The sequence below is a fragment of the Symphalangus syndactylus genome, chromosome 10 (genome assembly GCF_028878055.3).
Source record: "Symphalangus syndactylus isolate Jambi chromosome 10, NHGRI_mSymSyn1-v2.1_pri, whole genome shotgun sequence".
In the NCBI taxonomy this organism is placed as follows: Eukaryota; Metazoa; Chordata; class Mammalia; order Primates; family Hylobatidae; genus Symphalangus; species Symphalangus syndactylus.
The window spans coordinates 12,740,323-12,752,992 of NC_072432.2; the positions used below are offsets into that span (position 1 = coordinate 12,740,323).

The 12,670-nt window shown below is 46.5% G+C and overlaps 1 protein-coding gene across 11 annotated transcripts in view; it reads right to left on the reverse strand.

The window, feature by feature from the left end:
• SFMBT2 (Scm like with four mbt domains 2) overlaps window positions 1-12,670 on the reverse strand; it is a 282,187-nt gene that overhangs the window by 210,273 nt on the left and 59,244 nt on the right. For 10 of the 11 annotated variants that reach the window (XR_010113794.1, XM_055296462.2, XM_063610030.1 and 7 more), the window contains 2 exons: window positions 2,645-2,739; window positions 6-246 (listed from right to left, as the gene is read on the reverse strand). The exons of the other annotated variant lie outside the window; for it this stretch is intronic. Coding sequence is in view for 9 of the 10 variants with exons in the window: in XM_055296462.2 (XP_055152437.1) it covers window positions 6-246; window positions 2,645-2,739 (336 nt within the window). In the remaining variant the exon portion in view is untranslated. The remainder of the gene's footprint in view (window positions 1-5; window positions 247-2,644; window positions 2,740-12,670) is intronic. 11 annotated transcript variants of the gene reach the window in all.

Below are 12,670 nucleotides of genomic sequence, written 5' to 3' on the forward strand. Positions count from 1 at the left end.
CTCACCGTCCGGCGGCATCAACACCTTGTTGTTCTGTGTGCACCACCCCACGGGGTGCAAATCCGCTATGACTACATCACACCAGAAGTCGGCCCTGCGGTCCTCCCCGTAACCGCAGTAGCGCAGAAGCAGCAGCTGCCCGCACGTGGTAATGATCGTGGCCACCCAGTACGTGTCCGGGTTATTCTTATTAGCCACTTCCAATTTCATTCCTGGCTGGAAGTTGCTCTGAATGCTGATTTCAACCTTAAGGAATCAAAAATAGAGAAAACCCATTACCACACTAGACACAATACATCCAGAAGATGACAAAGACCACTAAAAAATATGGCACTTACAAACAATATTCCTGTTGCTCTAAAATAGGCATGTATTTATCTAAGTAACATACTATGGAAGCCACAAATGTCATGCTAAACTTTACATTTGCAGCCAGCCACGTTAAGAAAAAAAAGAATAAATTTAATTCTAATGATATATTTTAACCCAATATATCCAAAACATTATCACCTCAACATGTAATCAATATAAAAAACATTAATGAAATGACCAACTTTCTTCTTTTTGAATAAAGCCTCTAAAACCTGGTGTGTATTCTACACTCAGCACCTCTGAATGTGGACTACACGCTTTTCAAGGACTCACGAGGACCACATGACAGTGGCTATTCCATGAACAACATGGCCCTAGAAAATGAATTTGTTTTTTAATTAAGGGTGATAGTCTATTGATATCTACCAGCCCTCACCCCCAGAAAATGCTTTCTAGCCTGATGGGTCTTAACATTGCAAAGCTGACATATCTGCTGTCCACAAGTGGCCACTGCTTAAAGGAGATGACAGAATTATCAATCACACTTGCATGAGTCTGAGGCTACTTCTCCTTTAAACCTGGCATACAGGCCTGGGGACTTCTGCATCCTGAAGGACAGCCTCCAGCTCTGGCCCCCAGGACACTATATTGTGATTAAAAGGGAGGTGGGAGGATTGACTGAATTAAAGAAAATGGGAGTGACTCCCTACAGGGAGAAATTGATAACTTCTCAGTACAGAAAGGAAGGAAAAATTGTGATCAATGTCTCTTCCCCAAACTGCCTAAGGCAACTGCCAAATCATCTCAGCATCTTAAGATGTAAATGTTTCAATGGCTTTTGCAGGACCATAACCACATCATATGCTTGAAAGCTTTGCTATGTTTTAATATTTAGCTCTTGGTTTTACTAAACAGCCACAATCACATTCACAATAAACTAGTAAATATAGCATGATGAGTATAAAGAGAAATGGAAACATGATCTACCTTTTCAGGGTCACAGAAATTTAATAAAAATCTTAAATTCCTTTTGGAAAGAACACTTCACCTCTAAAAAGAATAAAATGTTGTATTAAAATAAGTAATCAAATCGGGCATGGTGGTGCATGCCTGTGATCTCAGCTACTCGAGAGGCTGAGGTAGGAGGACTGCTTGAGCTCGGAGTTTGAGGCCAACCCGGGCAACATGGCGAGACCCGGCTAACAGAAAATAAATAAATAAAAATAAGGAATTGAAGTTCTGTCTTCCTCATTCAGCCAAGGAGCCAAAAGGAAGAACAGGTTAAGAAAGTGCCCCGATTTATTGATGAAACTCAGGCTGAATCTTTGCCCTGCATGGACAAAGTGAAAAATGTTTCTCAGAGTTAAATCTCCATTTCTATTTCTATTAAAACAAAAATTAAAGACTAAATTTCCAGGACCCAACTTCTTAGGACCCAGGTGAGTTAATCTTTTCCCTGCTAATGATATTATATATTACCAGCATCTTACACCAAAGCAAAACCCTGATAAAAACTGACTTTTTTTTAATTTTCTGGGACTTGCCCAGTGCTGGACATGCTATTTGCATCATCCAAAGAAATATTATTAATGAGAATGGCTTTTTTGGTTGGATCCAAATGTTTTCATCATATTTATGGTTAGTTCCTCTAATCTGACTCATCTGCCAATAAATGGCTGGAAATCTTTTATGAGCTTTTTCAAAATCAAAATATTAACTGAAGCTGAAAACATATAGCCATTACACCTGCTAAGAATACATTACACCTACTGGTTTAGTTTTCCGGCTCTTTACTTACTCAAGCTGACCTTACCTGTGGTCTATATTCCCTGTAGCTGTCCAGGGAAACCAAGCTGACTTCCAGGTCTCCTCCTTCTTCCTAAGAAATCTTGGCTGAATCTCCCTCTTGCCTTTTTGTTTGAGACAGGGTTTCACTCTATCACCCAGGCTGGAGTGCAGTGGCGCAATCTTGGCTCGCTGCAATCTCCACCTCCTGGGCTCAAGTGACCCTCCCACCTCAGCCCGCCAAGTAGCTGGGACTATAGGTGTGCACCACCACACCCAGCTGATTTTTATATTTTTTTGTAGGGATGGGATTTTGCCATGTTGCCCAGGCTGGTCTCGAACTCCTCAACTCAAGTGATCTGCCAGCCTCAGCCTCAGCCTCAGCCTCCCAAAGTGCTGGGATTACAGGTGTGAGCCGCCATGCCTGGCCACGAATTTCCCTCTTTCCACTGTCCTTCTTCCATTGAGTTCCCTGGCTTCTCCCTATAGATTCCTTCCCTTCCCGCTTTCTAGACACAGAGAAGAGGACACAAGCTGCTTTACATACGTGTTTGAATGATGTGTGGGGAGCGGCACTTGCTCCTGTCTCTTCCAAATATTCTCCCCAGTTAAAGCCAGTTTCCTCCAAGCTTGAGCCTTCTTCTGTTGAAAAACAAAAGAACAGAATATCAGTACTGGAGTGGAGGACAGGAAGGTGCTGGCCTGCAACTGAGACCAGAAAATCCTTCATGCAAGACGCAAGCTATTTCCACAGTTTAGAAGGATATTAATGAATTTTTTGCAAAGCTTCAGTCTGCTGATTTTAGAGGTGTTGACTAAAGAAAGGAAACCACGGGACATTCCGCTTTGACTGCACTGATGAAATCAAGGGGAACACTGGGTTCTCTGGGGTAAATAACATGAGACGTGTTCCAACGCATATTTGGTAAATGTTCGTGTATTAGTTTGAAATTAGCTGCAGTAGACATCCCAGCCTGCAGGGAGGTTGGAGGACAAGGCGAAGGAACCCATCATGTGCTGAGTAAGGGCTGTGATGTAGGCTGTGAGGTATACGGAGAACAGCACTAATTGTTATAAAGATAAAGCACTGACTCTGGCATCATTTTAAGGGGAAAAAGAGAAAATGAGGCTCAAAAGAATTGCTCAAGTGTGTGGGGCCACCCAGCCAGTCAACAACACAAACCAACCAGCTGCCCAACACTCCCGATGCCTGGCCAGTCCAGGGCTCCCAATTCCGACCTACTGCCAGGACAGAACTGTTGGGGCCTGACACTCTGGCAGAAACCAACAGAGCATGTGTTTCTCCAATCACAAGGAATAAAGAGAAATACAATCAAATGTACAACACGGCTCTTAAAATCATAACTATTTGTAGGGGTTTTTGTTTGTTTGTTTTTTGTTTGTTTTTTGGTTTTTTTTGAGAGACAAAGTCTTGCTCTGTCACCCAGGCTGGAGTGCAGTGGTGCAATCTCAGCTCACTACAACCTCCACCTCCTGGGTTCAAGCAATTCTCCTGCCTCAGCTTCCTAAGTTGCTGGGACTAAAGGCATGCACCACCACGCCCAACAAATTTTTGTATTTTTTAGTAGAGACAGAGTTTCACTACATGTTGGCCAGGCTGGTGTCGAACTCTCGACCTCAGGTAATCCACCTGCCTCGGCCTCCCAAAGTGCTGGGATTACAGACACGAGCCACCATGCCCAGCCAAAATCATAACTATTTGAATTTCACAAATCCACACACCCAGGCTTGAAGGAAATCAAGCAATTCCCCAAACATTTAAGGCTACATATAAGATAAAACTTGTATAGTCAAAAATCATCAAATAATGTATTTTAACATACACATGGCATAAATGTGATGGTATCATTTTAAATGGAAATAATAAGCTGTAAACATTGTTTGAACCAATTGGCAAGGCCATGATAAGAACACACAACAGAAAGAGCTGTCCAAAATGCACATGAGAGTTTCAAAAGTTTAGATGATCTTCCTGCAATAATGTCCAATGGATGCTGATGTTCAACCCATTTATCTTCTAGAAACAAGAGCCTGTGTCACTGGCCAAAAGTAAACTCTGCTTTCCATCTTGTGGCTGGTGCAGAACTGATATCCGATTCTGTCAGATGAGCTAGGGGACATGGCGCCAAATAAGAATGCCTTCTTTTGGAGACTATCACTACTTTTTGTCTACTTGAAATTTTTATTTTTTTTTAATTTTTTATTATTTATTTATTTATTTTTAAGATGGAATCTTGCTCTGTCATCCAGGCTGGAGTGCAGTGGCGCGATCTCGGCTCACTGCAAGCTCTACACTCCAGGTTCAAGTGATTCTCCTGCTTCAGCCTCCCGAGTAGCTGGGATTACAGGCTTGCACCACCACGCCCGGCTAATTTTAGTAGAGATGGGGTTTCACCATGTTGGGCAGACTGGTCTCGAATTCCCGACCTCAGGTGATCCTCCCTCCTCAGCCTCCCAAAGTGCTGGGATTACAGGCATAAGCCACCACACCTGGCCTTCTTGAAATTATTAAATTATAAGTAGGAAAAGTAAGTCTTTCTTAATACTTTGTTTACTCTCAGAAATTGAGGGAAGAGGATAATTTTTGTAAAGTCAGAAGAGCTGAACTGAAAGGCTATTTTAAATTTTGCCTTCTAAGCCCAAGTTGCTTAGAATGGCCTCCTCAACTTTTGCTTCAATAAAGTGACTTATAGTCAAGCATCCAAAAAAGAAAAAGAAAAAGCCATCAGGAGAGAAAACCTTTCCTTGGTGGTGCTCTAACATTCGGTCCCACCCAGGGATTGAAGCCCTTCAAACAGAAATGCACTTCCTGAAAAAAAAAAGTCAACAGGTCCTGCAGCCTCCAGTGAAGAATGGATGACACCAAGAAGTTTAGAGTTTCACAGACATAGTGAAATGAACTAGAGAGACAGCAGTCGGCTCCTGGAAAACACCTCAGGGTGGCACCTGACGGCTCTGCTGACAATCCTCTGCCTCCCAGCGGCACTGGGCACCTCTTACCAAATTTGCTTTCTGATGCACTCGTCAGAGGTGTCAGCTCAGCACTATTGCTCTGCCCCAACGTCCTGATGCAGTATCTAAGGATAGCAAACTCGCTGCAGAGAAAGTCCAGAGCTTCTTTCCATCCTCCTTGTCTGGCCTCAGCTTGAACCAGACCCTCCTGCAGCCCCCTGCCTGCCCTAGCCTGTGTCAGTAACTTCCAGCTCTACAAAGCAGCCACCACCCTCCTGGGAACATCCTAAGAGCTCTGCTGTGTTCGAGTGTCACCTCTCTGCTACAAGGCTTGCTATGATTTGAGTGTGGTCTGTCCCCACCAAAAGTCATGTTGCAATCTGATTCCCAATGTGGCAGTGCTGGGAGCTGAGGTGTAGCAGGGGGTGTCTGGGTCATGGGGGCAGATCCCTCATGAATAGGTTAATGTCCTGCCTCGGGGGTGAGTTCTGGCTCTCGAAGGAATGGATGAGTTCCCTCGAGAGTGGGTTGTTAAGACCCTGGCTTCCTTGGTTACTCTCTTGCTTCCTCTTTCCATGTGATCTCTCTGCACACACCTGCTCCCCTTCCTCTTTCTGCCAAGAGCGGAAACAGCCTGAGGCCCTCACCAGATGCAGCTGCCCATCTTAGACTTTGCAGCTACCAGAATTGGGAGTTGAATAAACCTTTTCTTTATAAATTATGCAGACTCAGGTATTCTGTTATAGGAACACAAAACAGACTGAAACAGTGGTTTACAGGTATTGCCTCACAATCCTCCCAAGAACCATGATGGATACATACTCACAGGGACAATCTTGAGAGCTCAGAAAGGACAGGGAATCACCCTGAGCCACCGTTGTCCAGCGTCAGGGTCAGGAGTCCAAAGCTGGAGCTCTTACGAAGTACTTTCCCCCTCCTTCTCCCACCTGTATCATGCACCAGAAACTACCACCACCACCAGTGTCTCCTGCAGAATCCTAGGGAGGTTTCAAAGTGATGAATCTGTCTCGCCATGTTGGTGAACCCTGAAACAGTCTACAGCCAAAAAAGCAGGAAAGGGGAAGACACAGGAAGCCATGGCCACCTGCAGAGAGGAGAAGAGTGGACTGAGCTCCCAGAACCTGTGTGTGAGGAAGAAGAAGAGAACCTGGGAAGAAGACATCAGCATGAAATTCAGTCCTGGGCTGAAGGAGGCACGAGGTTCTGCATAGGACTCCAAGAATGACAGCTGCTGAAAAACGGGACAAGTTGTCCTGGGTGACTCATTCCTGCAAATCAGAAACATGCAAATCAAGGCTGGGCGCAGTGGCTCATCCTGTAATCCCAGCACTTTGGGAGGGCAAGGAAGGTAGATCACTTGAGGTCAAGAGTTCAAGACCAGCCTGGCGAACATGGTGAAACCCGTCTCTACTAAAAACACACCAATTAGCCAGGGGTGGTGGCATGCACCTATAATCTCAGCTACTCAGGAGGCTGGGGCAGGAGAATCACTTGAACCCAGGATGCAGAGGCTGCAGTGAGCTGAGATTGTGCCACTGCAATCTAGCCTGGGTCACAGAGCGAGACTCCATCTCAACAAAACAAAACAAAACAAAGGAAACATGCACGTGGAGGCGGAACCTCAGAAACTGCCTGCAGTCACCAGCACCCGGGATGAGATGCTTTAGTGAACCCATCCCATTACCCACAAAGATTCGATGATTCCATCACTTCAGACCAGGGGAGACGAGAGCCTCCAATTTTCAACCTCAACTCTGAGACCGCTGGTTGCAGTTCTTTATTCTCCACACAATTCTAATCTATGCTGTTAGAATTTTACCAAAAGTTTTGCTTCCGTCAAATTTTAATTCATTACAACTACATTTCCCAGTATAACGGGTTCTACAGACTTCAGCGCACACAGTTTCATTCAGTCAAGTTAACCAGGAGGTCAGAGGGTGCCACTGTGTCTCCCCTGCAGGAATCAGTAGAACAGTAGCTCTGTCACTCTCTGCTGGTCTAAAGAAAACACTTAAAAAGGTAACCAAAAGTCAGACTCAGAATGGGATTTTAAAAAACTCAAACCTTCATGCCCAGCACTGATGACTTGAACTGTGCGTTATAACAAAGTCAAGCACAAAATGTAGGGTTATTCACAATACAGCCTTTTGAAATGGGTCACGTACAACCCTTCCCCAGGCCTATGTGCCCCAAGGAGCTGATTCTCTGAAGACATTTCAATGAGCAATAGAAAAACACACAAAATGTTTATGGGGAGAGGTCTCATAAACCCAGAGCAAATATTTATAGCTGATTCATAAACCTCTTAAACCCATAAACATTTTATCAAGGAAATTCTGACAATCTCCCTCCATGTAAATGACCCAGTGGGAGGTATTTCCCCATGATGTCATGAAAACAGACCAGGAAAAGCTACTAAGAAAATTTCACAATTTAAAAGAAAACAGTCATGTTCATTAGCAGTGATCCAGTTTTAGAAAACAGAAAGCTATTTATGAGGCGAGAATATTTCATAACAAACATAAAAAGAATACCTCACTATACCTTACTAGAAGCTGGAGTGTAAGTGACGTTAGAGTGAAAAATGGAACAAACAAACGGCCCATACATCTTTAAGGAATAAAATCTTGGGCTTGTACAATTTTACAATCTGAAACAAGGCTGACTTTACAAGGCTGAATATTAAAGTCTGCGCCCACTACACCAATAAAGGAATCGGGAATTGGCAGATTCAGGGTGAATGCTTACTGAGCACCTTCTTAGATGCTAGATTTTTTTTTTAATGTGGAAAGAGACAGAAAGAAGACATTAAGTCTTTCTTCTTGTAAATACTGATAGTCATTTCATACTGTCATAAGATTTAGAAAATAGTTCCACCGTGAGTATATTCATCGGAAGCATCTGTGCAAACAACTCAGAAAGGAACCGTGGCCACCTGCCTAGGATCTGAGCTCACAACTGCAGGGACAGTCCTCATGGCACAAAGGTCCTCCTGGCTCATCCAACTACCCGATGGCCAGAGTTACTCTAGGAGAAAAACACACACACACATAAAAATCACCTGGCCAGGGGAAGCCACAGCTATTCAAAGGAGGGTTAGGGAAAAAAGGGAATACCATTGAGTCACACAGGACCAGTTCCCAGCGTGAAGAGTGAGGCCTGAATTTTTCTAAGAAAAATGTTGACTCCTTTCCTTCCCAAATAGAAGACCCTGTGGTTCTCCAGTTAATACCAAATGCCAAGAAGAAGAATCAAGCTCACATTTTCAGCGTAATTCTCTCCACTGAGGCTCACCCTGTCTAAATGTGCAACACTGCTTTATCTATAGACTTCATCAGGAAATTTCATGTTGCAGGCCTATAAAAAGAATGTCAAGGAATCTACTGAACACTGTGTCAGCATATTGTTCTGCTTGCTTTTATCACAGCAACTGACAACGCCTGGAATCCCAGCGCTGGAATTTCAGCGCACTTCCTTCTTGGTGTCCTCCGGGATGATGTGTCTACGGTGTCTGCTGGGGAGGCCACAGATCCTGGGCTATTTCCTCTCCCTGGGCTTATTCTAATCACATATTCAGTGTTCCTGGGAGAAAGAGTAATTTTATATTGTGTCTATTTCATTTACAGGACTTGGGTGTTGGTTATTGATCTCAACTGTGATTTGAGCTTTCCTTAGAAAAAGGCCCCCCCACCCTGTAGTCCTGGCACTTTGGGAGGCCGAGGCGGGTGGATCACAAGGTCAGGAGATCAAGACCACGGTGAAACCCCCTCTCTACTAAAAATACAAAAAATTAGCCGGGCGCGGTGGCGGGCACCTGTAGTCCCAGCTACTCCGGAGGCTGAGGCAGGAGAATGGCCTGAACCCGGGAGGCGGAGCTTGCAGTGAGCCGAGATTGTGCCACTGCACTCCAGCCTGGGCGACAGAGCGAGACTCCGTCTCAAAAAAAAAAAAGAAAAAGGCCCCCCCACCCTGTAGTCCTGGCACTTTGGGAGGCCAAGGCGGGCGGATCACGAGGTCAGGAGATTGAGACCATCCTGGCTAACACGGTGAAACCCCATCTCTACTAAAAGTACAAAAATTAGCCGGGCATGGTGGCGGGCGCCTGTAGTCCCAGCTACTTGGGAGGCTGAGGCAGGAGGATCACTTGAACCAGGGAGTCGGAGGTTGCAGTGAGCTGAGATTGCACCATTGCACTCCAGCCTGACAACAGAGAGAGACTCTGTCTCAAAAACAACAAAAAAAAAAAAACAAGAGAGAGAAAACACCCAAGCAGGTTTGATTTTCTTTTCTTTGATCCCATAATTTTCTCAAGGAAAAACTTTAGTCACTTGAGTGTAGTCACTTGTTAGGGAGACAGTAACACAGTGGTCCCCAACCTTTTTGGCACCAGGGACTGGTTTTGTGGAAGACAGTTAGGGACCGGTTTTGTAGAAGACAATTTTTCCACAGATACAGGGGACAGGAGGATGGTTTTGGGACAATTCAAGCGCATTACATTTATTGTGTACTTTATTTCTATTATTATTACATTGTACTATATAACAAAATAATTCTGTAACTTACCATAATATAGAATCAGTGGGAATCCTGGGCTTGTTTTCCTGCAACTAGACAGTCCCATCTGGGGGTGATGGGAGACAGTGACCGATCATCAGGCATTAGATTCTCATAAGGACCATGCAACCTAGATCCCTGGCACATGCAGTTCACAATAGGCTTCATGCTCCTATGAGAATCTAATGGCCGCTGCTGATCTGACAGGAAGTGAAGCTCAGGCAGTAATGTGAGTAATGGGGAACAGCTGTAAATACAGATGAAACTTAGCTCCCTCGCCTGACACTCACCTCCTGTGGTGCAGCCCAGTTCCTAACAGCCCACACAGACCAGTACCAATCTGTGGCCGGGGGGGTTGGGAACCCCTGTAGTAATGTATCACAGGACATAGGGGAGGTGGCACAGGAGGAAAGAGTACGAAAGAACAACAAAGAATCTAAGTTGTGTGTGTACCCCCAAAATTTTGTGTGTGGGGGGGGTTGGTGATGTGTATGTGGGGGTTGGTGTGAATGTGGGTGTGTATGTGAATGGGTGGGAGTGTGTGTGTGTGTGGATGGGTGGTTGGATGGGTGTGTGTGTGTGTGTATGTGTATGTGGATGGGTGTGTGTGTGTGAGTGTATGGATGGGTAGATGATGGGTGTGAGTGTGGGTGTGAGTGTATGGATGGGTGGATGGGTGGGTGGATGGATGGGTGTGAGTGTGGGTGTGAGTGTGGCTGTGAGTGTATGGATGGGTGGATGGATGGGTGTGAGTGTGGGTGTGTATGGGTGTATGTGTGGATGGGTGGATGGTCGGGTGTGCATGTGGGTGCGTGTGGCTGTGGGGTGGGTGTGTGTGGGTGTGTGTGGCTGTAGGGTGGGCGTGAGTATGGGTGTGTGTAGCAGTGTGGTAGGTGTGTGGGTGTGTGTGGCTGTGGGGTGGGTGTGAGTGTGGGTGTCTGTGGCTGTGGGGTGGGTGTGTGAGTGTGTGTGGCTGTGGGGTGGGTGTGTGGGAGTGTGTGGCTGTGGAGTGGGTGTGTGGGTGGGTGTGGCTGTGGGGTGGTCGTGAGTGTGGGTGTGTATAGCAGTGTGGTAGGTGTGTGTGGGTGTGTGTGGCTGCGGGGTGGGAGTGTGGGTGGCTGTGGCTGTGGAGTGGGTGTGTGGGTATGTGTGACTGTCGGGTGGGTGTGAGTGGGTGTGTGTGGCTGTGGGGTGGGTGTGAGTGTGGATGTGTGGGGCCGTGGGGGTGGGTGTGAGTGTGGGTGTGTGGGGCCGTGGGGGTGGGTGTGAGTGTGGGTGTGTGGGGCCGTGGGGTGGGTGTGAGTGTGGGTGTGTGGGGCCATGGGGTGGGTGTGTGGGTGTGTGGGGCCGTGGAGTGGGTGTGACTGTGGGTGGGTGTAGCCGTGGGGTGGGTGTGAGTGTGGGTGTGTGTGGCTGTGGGGTGGGTGTGTGTGTCTGTGGGGTGGTGTGAGTGTGGGTGTGTGTGGCTGTAGGGTGGGCGTGTGGGTGTGTGTGGCTGTAGGGTGGGCGTGTGGGTGTGTGTGGCTGTGGGGTGGGTGTGAGTGTGGGTGTGAGTGGCTGTGTGGTGGTGTGAGTGTGGGTGTGTGTGGCTGTGGGGTGGTGTGTGTGGGTGAATGTGGCTGTGGGGTGGGTGTGTGTGGCTATGGGGTGGTGTGTGTGGGTGTGGCTGTGGGGTGAGTGTGTGTGGCTGTGGGGTGGTGTGTGGGTGTGTGTGGCTGTGGGGTGGATGTGAGTGTGGGTGTGTGTGGCTGTGGGGTGGGTGTGAGTGTGGGTGTGTGTGGCTGTGGGGTGGTTGTGAGTGTGGGTGTGTGTGGCTGTGGGGTGGGTGTGAGTGTGGGTGTGTGTGGCTGTGGGGTGGGTGTGAGTGTGGGTGTGTGTGGCTGTGGGGTGGTGTGAGTGTGGGTGTGAGTGGCTGTAGGGTGGGAGTGTGGATGTGTGTGGCTGTGGGGTGGGTGTGAGTGTGGTGTGTGGGGCTGTAGGATGGGTGTGAGTGTGGGTGTGAATGGCTGTGGGGTGGGTGTGTGTGGGTGTGAGTGTATGGATGGGTGGGTGTGAGTGTGGGTGTGAGTGTATGGATGGGTGGGTAGGAGGCTGTTGGGATTTCCTGATGACTCATCTGTGCACCTGAAGGGGCAGGTGCCCCCCAGGGTTTCAGAGCACCAACTCCACAGCCTCACAATGCCTGAAATTAAATCTTGCTTCTAACACAGGGCTCAAGTCACTTCACCTTGTTGTCCAGTCTCCTCATCTGTAAAATTGGGGCAATAAAAGCAGCTATGCCAGTGGGCTGCTGAAGGATTAGGCGAATTAACACATGCAAAGAACTTAACATTTTCTGTGCCTGCCACACAGTCTGAACTTGCGCTCATATACCTATCATCGCAAGTCAATTCAGAACCAGCTAAAGAACACTGGGTTTGCCTCCTCCTGTACGTGGGATGAGTAAATCCCATCTGAAAATGCTTCCAGGAGAAGACCTTCAGCATTAAGACTCTGCACAGCCCCAAGCCTGTCCCAGCTGATCCCAGAACCAAATATCTCACCAAGTGATTCCAGGACTGGAAATATTTTGTGGGTTAGCAGGTTGGAAAAAATAATGATAAACTACTTGTAGAATCATACTTAATAGTTTGAATGCTCAAAACTAGATTTTAGTAAAATTAAATAAATAAATAAACTACTTATAGAATCAAAATGCTCAAAACTACATTTGAGTTTCTCAAGTGAATCCAGCCACTGTCCTCTGCAAAGTCTTAGACTCTGCTTTAAATTTGTACTCTCTTTAAAGAGTCTGTATCGTCATCCAAAACTCTCCTCACCGCACAAGTAAACACAGAAATCCCAAGGCGAAAGGACAGATTAGCCACATGGGGGGTGGAGAAAAATCTGAGCCAATATCTGAAAAATGTTAAGATCATTTAGAGCCACTTAGCAATAGTATTTCCATTAAAGATCTGAACATCTTGTATGATTTAGGCCATCCCCGATGCAAGAGCAAGGAACCAATCACGACGTGAGTACACAT